General features: G+C 32.4%; 1 protein-coding gene across 3 annotated transcripts in view; it reads right to left on the reverse strand.

Annotated features, from left to right (window-relative positions):
• Positions 1-46: 46 nt before the first annotated feature.
• LOC111003803 overlaps positions 47-15,234 on the reverse strand; it is a 30,301-nt gene continuing 15,113 nt past the window's right edge. Inside the window, exons 1-5 of one of the 3 annotated variants that reach the window (XM_045631904.1) lie at positions 9,766-10,262; positions 8,505-8,684; positions 6,156-6,376; positions 1,966-5,851; positions 47-1,889 (exon numbers count right to left, since the gene is read on the reverse strand). In XM_045631904.1, coding sequence (XP_045487860.1) covers positions 985-1,889; positions 1,966-5,851; positions 6,156-6,376; positions 8,505-8,640 — 5,148 coding nt within the window. In that variant the 5' untranslated portion in view covers positions 8,641-8,684; positions 9,766-10,262 and the 3' untranslated portion in view covers positions 47-984. Of the gene's footprint in view, positions 1,890-1,965; positions 5,852-6,155; positions 6,377-8,504; positions 8,685-9,208; positions 9,423-9,765; positions 10,263-15,234 lie in introns of those variants that run through there. The other 2 variants (XM_022274497.2, XM_022274498.2) reach the window with 2 other exon arrangements.

A 15,234-nucleotide genomic window follows, 5' to 3' on the forward strand; every position in this document is an offset into this window, starting at 1 on the left:
TTGAAGCGTTTTTAGTAATGTTTATTACTAAATTTTATTAAATTTAATTACATCCAATGACAACTACAGAATAAATACTTGAAACATCAAAAGGTCTAAGCAAGCATATATTAAATTTGCAGCGCGATTAAAATCATACTTCAATCTTTTTTTAATGTACAAAAAGTTACTTCCAGCTTTATTTATTTATTCTGTGGAGGTTGAATTCACGAATAGTTTTAATTAATTTTGCTATATTATATTCAGCCTTATTTATTTAAAAGTTATTTTATGGGGTTAAGTATATTTAAAGTTCTATGAATAATAATTAAATTGAAGTATATTTCCAAGGTTTTATTAATTTGATTGTGTAAATGTGTGTGATCAAATTTCTATACATGGGAATTGGGATGGCATTAAACTAAAAAAAAAACAATGAAAGAATATTTTGTATTTAATTATTTAACTACAATAAAATACTTATTTGATAGAGAGAAATTAAAAAAAAATTGAGGGTCTGACTTTATAAAGGTTGTGTTTTAAGTAATAAAAATAAACAGTTTTAATCAATAAAATCTTTTATTTAATTACAAGTTTATGAATAAATAACTACATGCATTCTTACCAATAATAATAAGATTCAAGGGCTGTACAAATTGTACAAATGTCTTAAATGTATAAAAATAACAAAATTTTAAATAATATTGCAACACAAAAATAAAACTTAGCTAAGTTCACCGCCAGTTTCCTATAAAAAATGAATTAACAAAATTGTCTATGATAATAGAATTTCGTTCAAAACAAAACGACTCGTTATGAAATTACTGAATCTACTTAAGATATTGGAACTGGCGACGTTAAATTAGAATAAGGTACGAATAAATACTGTTATGTAAAATATTTAGCTTCACTAATATTCGATAGTTATTTTGAGAAATATTTAAAATCAGGGGTGTACGCAACTGGCATCTACAGTTTTTGGATACATTTATGACACAATTTTAATTATAGATCCTCAGTGAATGAAGGATTGAGTCTTATGTCTGGCACACTATTTCGTCTGGGTCGCGACTTAAGCTCATTATAAGATATTAGGCCAGATGCACTTGCGTCGAATCTAGGCTGAAAGTTTGATGGATCTGTTGTGGGTAAATAGGGATATTCGCTTAGGTACGTCTGCGCATTCTTCGCCTGGTTTTGCTGTGAAAAAGTCCATGGCGAAACGGCCATGTCGTATGAGTTAAGTTTATTGTCTGATAAATTCTCCATAGATTTAAAAGCCTCTAAAACAGCCTTTTTATGAGGGATGCCACGCAAACTACCCTGTCGGCTCAGTCTTCCTTCCATAACATCTTCGAATAAATCTTCTACATTAAATTTTTCTGATATTTTAATTAATTTCTTATCGTCTTTCTCATCACCTTTTGCTTGCATTTCATTCCATATTTTTGCAATTTCAGATGACGGCATAGACTTAGATTTAGTTTTTCGACTTTTTCTTTTCGGTTTTTCATCAATGTCTTCTAGAGATTCAATTGAATGATTGTTTAATACTATCTTACATTCACTTAATTTTCTATCTTTTTTTACATCTCTTAATTCTTCTAATGACTGAAAATACTGTTTGGCCATTTTAAAACGACTTTTATAGTCAACTTGAGAGATTTCATCAGGCTTTTTGTCAGTATGCGGTTCTGTATCTGGATTTTTTTCAACAATCTCCAACTCGATGTCTGATAAGCTTAGGTATTTTTTATCGGTTTCTGTTGCTGACTCTGTTTCACTTAGGACAGAACTGCATCGTGTTTCCACAACATTGTTGGTCTCTAGAGTATCTAGTTTTAACTGTGAGTAGCTTTTAATGAAATGCTTTGAAGCTGAAGGATTTTGGTAAGATTTACATGGAGTTCCTGAAAGGACAACAACAAAGTTAGTTACATAATGTAAGATTTTTCTATAATTTAACTGAAAGAAATAGTATGTTACCTGGACTCGAACTCGAGTTGTACAAAAGTTTACGACTTGGTTTTGCATCAGTTTTTGTTAAAGTTGACTGTGTTGATTTTGACACGTCTTCATATAAAGTTATAAAGGTTTTAACATTAATTTTTGGTAAGTCTTCAACGGATTTATGTTTGTCAAAATCATCGTTTGCATCACTATTACAAGTTTTGCTGAATAAATCCATTTCAGACTTACTGAATGTTTTTAACTTTCGGCATTTTACATGACTGCGTTCATTTGTTTCAACCATATCTTTCTTTTGAATATCATAGGGTATTGTATAAAGTCTTTCCTTGTTAACTTCATTACCTTCTTTGCCTGGTGTGACAGTTTCAGTAATGTCAGACTGAAATTTTTTTTCCATTTCATTATTAGTTTTAACATCTGCAGTGATGATTTTGCTGCTTTTATCTGTCAAGGAAAATTCTAATGTGAATGATGTGTCATTTTCCCCATCTTTTAAAATGCTGCTAGGTTCATTACTATCATATAGCCGTTTGTTACTTTTTTCTAGAATACCTTCACTATTAACTTTTGTATCGTTTATTTTTACGGATTTTATATTACATAATTTCGGCGTGGGTCTTTTCTTTTTCCAAGATATGTCTTCTGTATGAGAAATATTATGAAACATTGAAATTCTACTAGAAACTAATCCAGTTTCGTGATTAAAGTTGCTATACTGTGGCTTAGGCGTTTGTTCGACAGAGGGTTTTCCTAAAAAGCTGTCGATTTTATTTAATATGTGTTTTCTTGAAGTACCAAAAAATCTTTTTGGGCATGTTTCAAATGCTTTAAATACTTCTTCTGGTAGTTCATGTTTCGTGGGAGTGAGTGGATTTTCAGTGTCAGTTTCACTATCCTTAATCTCTGTTTTAAACGTGTTTGGGCTTTCTATATCTTGGGCTATTTCTAGAGAATTACTTGTACTTTTCAAAGATGTTCGGCTCATATCTTGAGGCTCCTCTTTATATTCATCTTCAAGTTTTTCATCCCAAAATGACTTCCATTCTTCTACTAATTTAACCGTATGGGATGAGCATTCCGAATAGTTTGTAGAAATAGTTAAATCCGTTGATTTTTCGTTTCGTTGATTTTCATCTTCTCTTAGAACTTTTGACTGTGGGGATGAAGAGCTGGCTGAATTCAAAAAGTTTCTAATAATTTGTTTGCCTTTTCGTTTGCTTAAAGAATCATTATGGCGGAAATGCTTAGCCGACAAACGTCTTCTTTTCTGTTGAAGTTTGAATTCCTCCATGTTTTTCGCTTCTATTAGTCGAATCTTTTCGTCCCAATATATTTTCTTTTCTAAAACAATATTAGAGTAAACTGCATCACCAAACTCTGTTTTATCCCTTTTAAAGCTTTCTTTTGTCTCAACATCAAGGCTACGACTTGCTGAAACTGATTCAGTATCATTTGCCTGAACCTCAGAAATCGATCCTTCTATTTCCGCCGCAAGTCTTTTCACATCTGATAAATTTTCAGACGCTGAATCGACGCGGATATTATTATTTTCTATAATATATTCATCTTCAAGGTTTTGTACTACACTACCTTCATTCACTGAAGAGTCATCTGGCTTAGGGAAAATATCCTCATAAATTTCATTCAGTTCAGCAAACGCTCGTGATACTGTATCAGTTTCAAATATGTTATCCTTTGTTATGCAAGTAATGCTTTTCTCGTTTTCCTCTATGATTGGCGTAAAAACCTGACGTTTAAATTCCCATTTTAGACCCCTCAAATCATCATGACTTAAGTTTTCCCCTGATTGTTCACAACTATCCCATGTGTCTCCATTTTTCACGCCAGCAATGTCAGCCAAATCGTTATTATGATAATTACTTTTTACAAATGTTTCCGAGATACAGCGATCACTATGATTGTAATTATTATCCGTGGAACTTGCGCTATCGTCGATGCTAACATATGCAGAATCCCAAAGATCTTTTGGTGAGATATTTCTACTTCGCTGTAAATTACCCTGACTAAGAAAATTGTATGTTTCTGATCCTAAACTATGAAACGGAGATATTACTGGAAGATCCTCTTTTTGTTCCAAACTTTCATGTGAAGATAAAAACGATACATTTTCATTGTCCTTTCTAAAATTAAAACTCTCTTGAAAATTGATCTCGTTTTCATTTGTTTCTTTAGTGCAATTACCGACAATAGATGGTAACGATACAGGTGCTCCTATTATAAAATCAGTTACAGGTGTACTTTCAGATGTTGTCTCAGATAGTTCAGCTTCTATAAAAGGATTTGTAAACTCATGTTCAATTATTTCAATGCGGTCAAGAATATCCTCTGTACATATTGATATAAGATCCGTCTGAATACTTCCTTCTTCGATGTTTGAACTAAATGGGCCTAGATGTTGTTCGGTGTCTTTATCGGTATGATCAAAATTTATAAAAGGATTAGAGAATGAATGACACTCTTCATTTTGTGAGTTATTAGCTTCGTATTCACTTGTAATAAATGAGCCAAATTCTTTCTCATTGAACGTTGTATCATACATATCACTCAAAAAGGGGTTGTTTGGCGACTGAACTGTATCTGAGATAGATTGTGAGTCACTTTCAAATAGATCTTGAAGCATTTTGCAACTTTGAAGATTTTGGTTGTACAATTTGTTGTTATCGTTTTCCATCTTTTTACTTTGCGCGCTAGATAATTGCTTATCAGAATCAGTCAGGTGAGGCTTATCCAGCATTAGGGAAACGGATATACTTTCAGGTATAATTATCTTTTCTCTTTCATACAAATTTGGAAGTATGTTTTTCTCAAATGTAGAATTTACGACATCTGGTACAGCACCATGACCTTTTGTTTCTGATGTAATAGGTTTGTGGTGCTGTTGGTTTTTATTTTTTTCCTGTAACGCATAACAAACTCTGTTCATTTTCAAAACTTTATTTGCGACGGAGTAAAATTTTTCAGATGTTGTTGTTGGTAAAACATTTTCTCCATTATCATAAATTTTTGTTTCATCAGTTAACGAATCATCTGGCGTAGATTCGATTTTATTAAGCTCCATTAAATTCCTTGCATCGTCATCAGATATTTTTTCTAAAGCTCCATTTTCTTTTAGTAACATCTTTTCGGTTACAAAATCTACAATGCGAAGAACTACCTTTCTATCTGTTTTAATGTCAACAATATCTATTTCTTCACCGTCCTCTAAGTTAAAACTATCTTTCTCTAAGTTATCAACAATATTCTTTGAGGCAGTAACAATAAATGGAGAACTCACTATATTTTCATCTCGGCTAGTTATAGTTATTTCATATTTCCCTTCTGTTGGTACCGTATATCCAATTTTCGCGAAGTCTCGATTATTTTCTACAGTAATATTTATATCGTAATTTGTTTTGGGTATGTAATAGGTTTTTTTCATGTCGTTATTTCCATAGTTTCGTAAGTATGCTGTTCCATGTGTGACGGGTAGGGCGTTTTCGGTGTAATTACTAGGCTTGGCTTGGGCACCGAGTAATGTTTGGCGAATCATTTGGGCTTTACCTAAAATCGGACGCAATGTAGTCAGGCCGTAAACTTTCTTAGGACCTCTTATTTGAATCGTAATTTCCCCTGGGTCGAGTGACTGCTGGGCTGTGGGATATATTTTGAAGAACATTTTATGATTTACTTGAGCTGCTGTAAGTCCTGAACCCCTTGCGATGTAGTCGAGGCAAAACTGTGTTGGTTTAGCGACTGGAATTACTGGTTTGCTTTTATTCGTAGCTGGCGGTGGCGATAATTTTGCTATGCCAAGGCGAACTTTGTCTAGAAACGTAACAAGTTTCCATTCTTCGTGTTTACTCAATGAGTCGTTCGCATCAAGTTCTTGTCGAGTGAACATCTGAAAAATTTAAATAATTGTATCAAGTAACATATCAACATACTATATCTTCAAAAAGCGTCTCTGAAATTCCAAATAAACTAATTTACTGAACTTGCAACGCCTTTTACGTGGCATACGAGAATTATCGTAAAGTCTCACACCACAAATGAGACAATTATGTTATCGTTTTACTTTGACTCTAACAATGTAATTTATGAAAATCAAGCTGAAACATATTAAAGCATATCTTTGAAACCTAGAGAAGAGAGAGTAATTAACAATTTTGTTTTCTGATTAACACATAGGACAAAGGTAAACTGACCGGTTCAACTCCAAGATAATGGTCAGCTATTGACTGCGCATGCTTCAACGAAAGACGTGTTGGTGGATGACCTGCGCAGGCGCCAGGGAGAGCAGCATCCAATGCCCCACACACTATCCACCCGTGATGCCAAACTGTGTCCAGTTCCTCTATACGAATTGGTCCGACCTCTGACAGCCATTGTATAACCTCTTTCTTTTTGTCCTCATTCGAAAATATAACTGAAATTGTTTAGTTAATTCTTTGAATCTCATAGTATGAAAGTTATGTCGTTATGTACACATATATACCTACAGATTTTTGTAAAATATTTAGTCTTAATCATTGTGTTTAATTCCACATTTTTGTAATATCAGTAATCGATACTTAAGATCTAAACGAACGGTCGAGATAATGATTTAACATTAACCTAGTCCTGAATAGCGTTATTTTCCAACTCTACATTTATTAATTTATTAACAATTAATTACCAGTTGTAATTGAGTCGTGGATTAAAAAAAATACCTTTGTATAAGCGTTATCACGTAATATACCTAGATGGAAAAAATTTGGTCGAATAATCTACTACAATTAGCTTTAATCGTTTTAAATATTCAAAATCTATGCCGTATAAAGAACGCAATTGAATACGTTTCTTCGTGTACGAATTAGCTTTGACTACAGAAAGCCGTAAACTGTTGCTGTTGCTATGCCCATCGGTTTTCTTCGACATTTATATCGTTGTTTGACATTGACATCAGCCATTCTAGAGAGTGGACTGTCAGAATATTAGTCATATTATGATAGTCTATCAAATACTTTATAAATCATTATCTTTATAAATAAACCTGTAGGTAAATTTAAGATTGTCTCGGTCAACAAAATACACAAACCAAGTTATCATTCTGTCTTAGACTAAACCCTGGACTATTATTATAAAAAAGATCTACTGGACCGATCATAACCCTGGTTAAAATAGGCTATTTTTATTTCTAAAGCGAAGTGTGCGACGCCGTGACAGGTTAAATGCAATCGAGTCGAGATCGTTTAAGAATTACAATCTCACCAGATATCAGTAGTTTCGAGATCTCAAGTTGTTTTCGAAAACCAATTATTGTTTAAATAAAAAAAAACAAATGAAAACTATAAGTTATTAAAAGCGTAGTTTAAAAACATGTTCATCAAAGAGATCATGATACTAATATCGCTACTACTACCAATCTCGTTAATACTAGAGAACTCGTCTTGTTATGCTTCGGGATTGATCTCGAAAAATGGCACGAGATTTAGCGAGATCGGGATTGCATCTCCGAGTGACAGGCCGCTAGTACAATAAATAATAATAATAAAACACAATGCGTAAGATTTAGGAACCCTTTTAAATAAAATGGAATGAAATAATAATATGAATCTATTGAATATTATTGAGTTTAGAGAGATTCTATTAGTTGAATAAACGCGTCATCATTCACGGTATATTCATATATGTATATCTCACCCACATTATGCAGTCTAGGTCATTATGGAGTGTAATCTATTTAACTAAGGATTAAAAGGATTTATCGCATTAACTACGTGTTTATGACGCACCCGTGAAAATAAATGTTACATGTTACATTCATCATATTAAATTATATTTGAAATCGGTCGGTAACGTTATAATAATTGTAAAATTGGGATTGAATTTAATATTCTTGTTTATTTTACAATTTAATAAGAGTTAACTGAGCTGTATAGTTTTGTACCTTAAATTTTAGTAAATTATTTATGTATAATTGAATGATGTTATTTATTTACATATTTGAGCAGTTTGTTACATAAGTACTTCTCTAAGCTACGTAGGTGTTATTAAATTCAAAACTTCGTTTTTCCTAAACTTTTTCTTATTATACACTATTACAAAAAAATACTGTAAAAAATGTGACAAACCACTTCTTAATAATTAGCAATGTATAAAACAATTAGCAATCTCCTAAAACATAAAGCTGGGATGTGTGGGGTCACAACTCACAAGCGATGTCAATTCTATGTCACAGTTCTAACCCCGGTTGCTGGATTCATCGTTCTATAAGCGGCTTTTTCTTATTATACACTATTACAAAAAAAATACTGTAAAATATGTGACAAACCACTTCTTAATAATTAGGAATGTTTAATGTATATCTCCAAAAACATAAAGCTGGGATGTGTGGGGTCACAACTCACAAGCGATGTCAATTCTATGTCACAGTTCTAACCCCGGTTGCTGGATTCATAGTTCTATAAGCGGAACTCCTTCATACGATTCAATATGTATGATGCTGACCACCTATTTGCTTATATCATTAGAACATATGTCTAAATCTGAGTGTTGTATTGTGTTTGTCTTACCTGTTCGGAACGCCGAATCAATGTACTTCACGATGTCAAAGAAGAAGGTATGATGAGTCCAAAAGATGGTGAGTAGTGTCGCCGGGGCGAGGAACCGCAAACTGGTCAGGAGCGTGTCTAGGACAGTGGACCACATGCCTCGCGCCTCCAGCTCTGGGTACTCTGGGATTGTGAATAGCCCTGGAACGAGAATTTTTAAATTAATCGAAAAAATAATTAGGATATTATTTTGCCTCTAGCCCTTGCTATCTTTTGTGTGTTGATTGAAAACTATTAAATGTTGATAATGAAATTGAATATAGTTTGGAAGGCGTTTTTCACTAAGGACATATTTTTATCTAGAAATATTATGCGGTAGTATTGATACTCGCTTCTAATGAATACAGATAATTTGAAAGTCATGATTTCCTCATCAGGGGTTTCCCGAATGGGAAGATATCGTAACTTAGGGACACTGAAAATGCCTAATAAATGTGTATGTTTCAAAGCCTTTTAGTTTGATACGGTAAAAACCACATTAAATAAACGACTCGCACTGTACTTTCGAATTTTGATGTACATATTTACTATTTACATAATATATATTTATTATTTACATAAGTGATCAGGTACATTTGAAGCATATTTTATTATAAATAAGACGTGTTGATCCTAGGATAAAAAATAAATGTTCTTATTTAGATTGGAGTCCACTAAATACTAACCGACACTTCTTGACTCTTCTGACAAAACATTTTTGTCATATTCTTTCGCAAGTACGTCGATAATATCGGACATCGTTTCGTTTATTACTTTCGTTTGGATAATGCCATCTCTAAAATACATTAAACCCCGTTTAAGACATAAGATAAATCTTATGATTAAAATCAGAACGCTTCTAAAACAGTTATTCTGTATTAGAAATAAGCGATAACTTTAGAGTTATGAATATTTTTAATCTGTGGTCTGGAACATTATTGTAGATCAACAAGCTAAATATATTCACAAATGTTCACGAAATCAACGTAAAAGTTAATATCTTAGCACTTATTTTACATATACTAAAACTTAATATTAAAAGTTACAATTATGTACAATAATATTTACTACGTATATATGTACATTTAATATGAGACAAACAAATTAAATATTGTTTAAATATCGGAGTTATTGTTTTTGTTTAAGGTTAATTAAGAACTTAAAAAATATTATAAGCCGTATTATATGTAATAACCTCTAAATAAACATTTCACTTTGCCTATTAAAATAAAAATTTACTTACACAAAAGAAAAATCCTATATTGTTTATCTTTGAAACATCCACCAGCTTAAATCCGACTGAAATCGCCGACTGTCCAATTTCATTAGCAATTCGGTAAACAGAATAATCTTATCTTTATACTACATAAGATGAAAATTAAAATAGTCTTTATTCCCATGTGAAAAGGGCTGACTTTATAACAAATCCGTTTTATTTAGAATGACTAATCAAGGCCCACTCAAACGTAACAATGACTTAAGCCTCATTTAGCATTGCAGAGAGACACGATTTTGGACAGTCCTTAACTTCATTTGTTTTTAATTTCATTCTAATAATATGATAAGCTATAACAGATACTGATATAGATACTGTTTATGAGTATAATGTTTACTCTTTTTGACACGAATGTACCTTGATAGGAAAACAGCAAATATCTCTAGCCATCATAAACTTTGCAGTGAAAAAGATAGCATCGTAAGTTTTTGCCGCGCACCAACACTTTGTGGAACTAGCTGCCCACTGAAGTATTTCCGAACCAATTTGACTTAGGGTCCTTCAAGAAAAGAGCGTACCAATTCTTAAAAGGCCGGCAACGGTCTTGCGAGCCCTCTGGCGTTGAGTGTCCATGGGCGGCGGTATCACTTAACATCAGGTGAGCCTCCTCCGTTTGGCCCCTGTTCTATAAAACTTACTGTTCCTCCAACCTAAACCATGTACAGCTAAACCACTGACTGGACCATCATTATTTTTTTCTTTATATAAAACTATAGAACTATAAATATTTAAATTCAAGTTCAGGGTAAAAGTTTGCTTGGATCTTTAACTGAAATAACAATCCACTATGATGAAATCACTTGTCAGACTACTATATCACTAGCTGTCAAACATATCAGTTCGATAAGACTTAAGAGTGTCTTTAAAATATGATAACTCCTATTGTGTGGCAAAAAATCTCATTGCTAAGTATAATTTAAACTCATGAAATTTTGGAAGTCATTTGGTGCACACATAGGTTTGTAGGGATCGTCTGTTTTTTTTATTTTATCCAATTAAAACGGGTCGGGACAAAAAAATATATTTAGGTTTTATTTTGTTATTATTTTTACGTTACCTATAACCCTGTACCAAATATGGTCATGAGTTTTCAGTGTTCATGTTTAATCCATCCGCGAGAAATCATTATCTAATAAACATTCTACACAAGATAGTGTCGAGTGTTGATGAATTACTTTTTATTTGTTAAAGATTTATTTGATTTATCGTTGTTTCGAAATCAATTCTAGCTTCATAAAATTATTTAAATTATATTATTTGAATGGCACATGGACATTTATATTATATATATCATAGGATATGTGTACCATTATTAATAATTTTGATTAAAATGATTGCTATTCCGTACATTCACGGCCAAACCACTTACAATGGTGAACTAACAAGACAGAAACAGAGAAAAATGTTAGGTCCACACCCAGTATCAACAATGAATTCAAGAATAATTGATAGTGAATCAATTATTCTTGAAATAAACTATACTGTCATATTTATAAAAAAATTACATTATTTTAAGATATGTTAAGCCGGCACGGCTTGGTGGAACTTTTTATAAAACTAGACAATTTATTTGGTTCATAAACACGCCACCATCTACTCTACGCATAGTCGACAATCCTATCATAATGCTTTGGGTATAGGGGTTCGAAATTAAATCATTTTTGCAGTATGAGAACGAAATAAGATCACTCTTTGTAACTTGACAATATTCATAACAATTCGTTTGGTCTTAGTGAGTTACGCCTACACTATAACCACATATGACTAAAACACAGATTAATATTTTTGTTTGGATTTTTTGATTCCTTTGAACATTTGTAACTTAATTTAGTGCATTGTAGCTGGTGTAAAGGTGTTGAAAGGTACTAAGTGATAATATTGTATGTACATTGAGTCATTGGTAGTCTCTAGAGCCGGGTTAAGCAAGTGGGATATTCAATTGTTTTAAAAGTAATAAATAATTTGAGATGTTACCTTCACAAATGTAGTTGTTTGTATTACTTATCTATGAGCTAATGAAGATTTTAATTTCTAGGTCATGTTACGTAGATTTGGAACAAGAGTCAATCAATGATTTTAGGTAATTTTGATACACTTTCGATGCTTGACTTGTCAAAAACAATTATTACAAAAATTGGATAGTCTTTTGTTTTTTGTCTCTATTCAAACTATAATATTGTTTCGAAACTGCTTTCGATATTGTAAATAAATAATCTACATCCAACAACGTAAACTCAAACCAGACAGCCACTCAGACCACAGATTAAAAATAATAAAATAAGGTTTAAACACAACACCTCACTTTCCAGCAAAATTAAGACTGATAAGTATTTTCAGGTTTCTTATCATTGTTTTATATAACTCGTTTAACTACGAAGTACTTGAGGTTTTATCAAAGTAGTGCAGGTAATGTTGATGCACGCGACTTCATCTGCGAGAAACATTCTCAGATGGTCGAAATTAAACAAAAAAGGTTTTCTACTGATATGATATGACTGAGATATTATTTATTGAATATTGAATTTAATATCATTTCTTCAGGGTTGTACAGTATTGGACACAAATATCTATAACTAATTATAAGAATAATAATCTCATATACAACGAATATTAAAATAGTAAATTTGTTAACTTTGTGAAATAACAATAGAATGTAGAACTCGATAATTGTGTTTTGAATTAGTACTTAACGTATTAATGTTATTAACTGAATTTTATTCATACAAAAATAAATTAGTATCCTCGGACTTTACTTTGTCCCTTTTTATCACAGGGTATACAATTTGAAAGAAAGAGATGAAGGATTAATTTAGCTGAAATATTGCAATTAGGTATAGTTTTATATAGACTTCTTTCGAAAAACTTATGCAGAACATCAAACAACGGAAAGTTCCGTATCCGGGCCACGCGATGACCGCTACCACCTTCATCAATTCATTATAATGGCTAAAATCCAGAGTAAACGGCGTGTTAGTTGAAGGAACAATTATGGCTTCGTAACATTGAGGAGCGGGTGTTGCGACTGTGAAAGAGTTGCTGCATCTGGCACTGGACAACAAACTTCAATTATAAAGAGGGACGAAAGCCTTTCAAAATCAAATACCCCGTTCTCCTGCAGCATTTTTATGACATATAGATATAGATAGACCACATCTCAGAGCTTCCAGTGTTACAGTATAACACTATCATATTTTAGTCTTTATATGAAAATGTATTTTCAATAAAAATAAACTATGTTACCTTACAAGGTATTATTTTTCCGTATTTATTTTAATCTCGTAGAAAAGTTAAAACGTGACTAAAACCTTACGTAAAACATACTGCCTACATTGAAAGCCAGTAAAAGTATTCGTCATTCCTAGGCGTTAGGCATAACACGTGTAGTACACGTATATTGCTATGTACTTTATAAAAGTAACCTTTTCAAACCATATATATATGTACCGTAATCCTATAATGCGATAACATTCGAATTATATTATATTTATTAAGAGAAATGATTTCGAAGAAATTTGAATCACGGCTTAGGTACTTTAAAAGATTTTGCTTCTACTGCTAAAGCTAAATCCCAAAAATCATATTCTTGCTTATTCAGAAAAAAACTTTATTAATTATAAGTCCTGAACAATGATCTCAGGGCCAATAATTTATCAACAATTTCAGATTGTTTTCTATCATCAGACCGTGACAGTCGATCGATCTCCTATCTGTATCCCAATAACCAAACCCTACGAAGACAATCCATTTTTGACGACGGATAGAATGCAATCTCTTCGCTCTTTGCACTCATATTTGATAATAAATATAAACCAAATAAAGTTAATAAAACCGTACAAATAATATTAAAATATACGTATCTATGTTTAAAATATATCAAACAGTTTTTTAATTGTTTCACAAACTAGGGTAAGTTATATATACTGTAAGAAAAAACGATGAAATTACTAATTGCAACGTTATCATTAAACTCTTTACATTACTCGATATGATAAAAATAACACTAGACAGGTAAAACAAATACTTAATAATGATTAATAATTTGTACAGTGTTGCCTGCTTGGTTAACACAAGCAGGTTTAGTGAATTTCAGGCGAAAAAGGTTTTGGTTTGGTAGAACTACTTTCCGATGTATATTAGAATTACTTTCACCTGCTTTTATAATGAATGCACTACAAAAATATTTTTTCAAGTCCAACCCGTTGTTGGGTTTTTACTTATGATATGTTCAACTACAAATTGTGGAAATTTATATTGATGATCCAATCCTATTGATAGTAAAGTGTTGCTATAAGTCAGTTATGAAGAAAACATCATGTATTTCTCTTTATAATATTAGTCTAGATGTTAAAGTGTAGATGTAGTCGATAAGTATGATTTCCGATCTTAAGAGAAAAAGTATATGAGAGCCTTTTCGACAAATATGACGATGACATCATACCCTGAAACGTGCAAACAAAGTTATTCCATCCGCCAAATATAAATATATCAGCCACGGGGGCATTCAGGCGAGTCAGTCAGTTAGATTATATCAGGTGGATCGGTCGTGGACTCATAGAATGACCCCAAGGTCACCTGACTTAAACCCAATAGATTTATTTGTATACTATAAAGAGATTGTTTACTCAAAATAATCAAGTAATAACGAAGACTTGCGAAGAAAATTAAATTAAGCCGAAAGGACAATGAAGACAAGAGACAAGCATTTGGAAGGCTTCAAAATGTCTTGGCGATGTCACATTTGTCTAGAACATGATGGTCGTAATTTCGAAAATTTTATTTTAATAAATTATTGCACATTATTTTTGTTGGTTTTTTACAGCAAAAGTAAAAAATAGGATTTGAGCCATCCGGAACTGTAACTGGTCGTCGACGATTGGAATCGCTCTTCGTTGAATACGTAGAATATAAGTAGAAGGAGCTAGTGCTGGGGAGTTCCCGCTCAGAGGTGAGAGCAAAACCTCTGTGAGGGGCCAAATTTACGCTTTATAGACAAGCGGTGGCCCGGAGTGAAGTACAGAGGCTCATCTAGTCTTCCCTTCCAAATGACCACTAATTGAACGACATCTGATATGCAAAGCCCAGTATTCCGATGCTGGTTTTAGCTTGAAAGAGTGTTTTTTGATTTGAAGAGCGCAAAAAAGTCCTCAGTTTAGGTTAAAGGAAAAGTATCGTAGTAAGATAAAGCATCCTTCCTTCTAAGACATCAATATTACTTAATTCTAATATAAATAAAAACTGTAGACTCGTATACGTCAGGGGCAAAGATGGTTGGAATACCTACTTAGTTTTGCGTGACACAAACAAGTTAAAATTAGACTGTGCGTCGAGATCACTATCTTACTACAAACCGGTTAAGAGAAAGATAATTTCTTTTATTTTACCGTAACAAATAATTCTATTTCATTTTCTCTCTTCAGTTACGTATTATTATTCTAA

This window comes from Pieris rapae, chromosome 17, assembly GCF_905147795.1.
Source record: "Pieris rapae chromosome 17, ilPieRapa1.1, whole genome shotgun sequence".
In the NCBI taxonomy this organism is placed as follows: domain Eukaryota; kingdom Metazoa; phylum Arthropoda; class Insecta; order Lepidoptera; family Pieridae; genus Pieris; species Pieris rapae.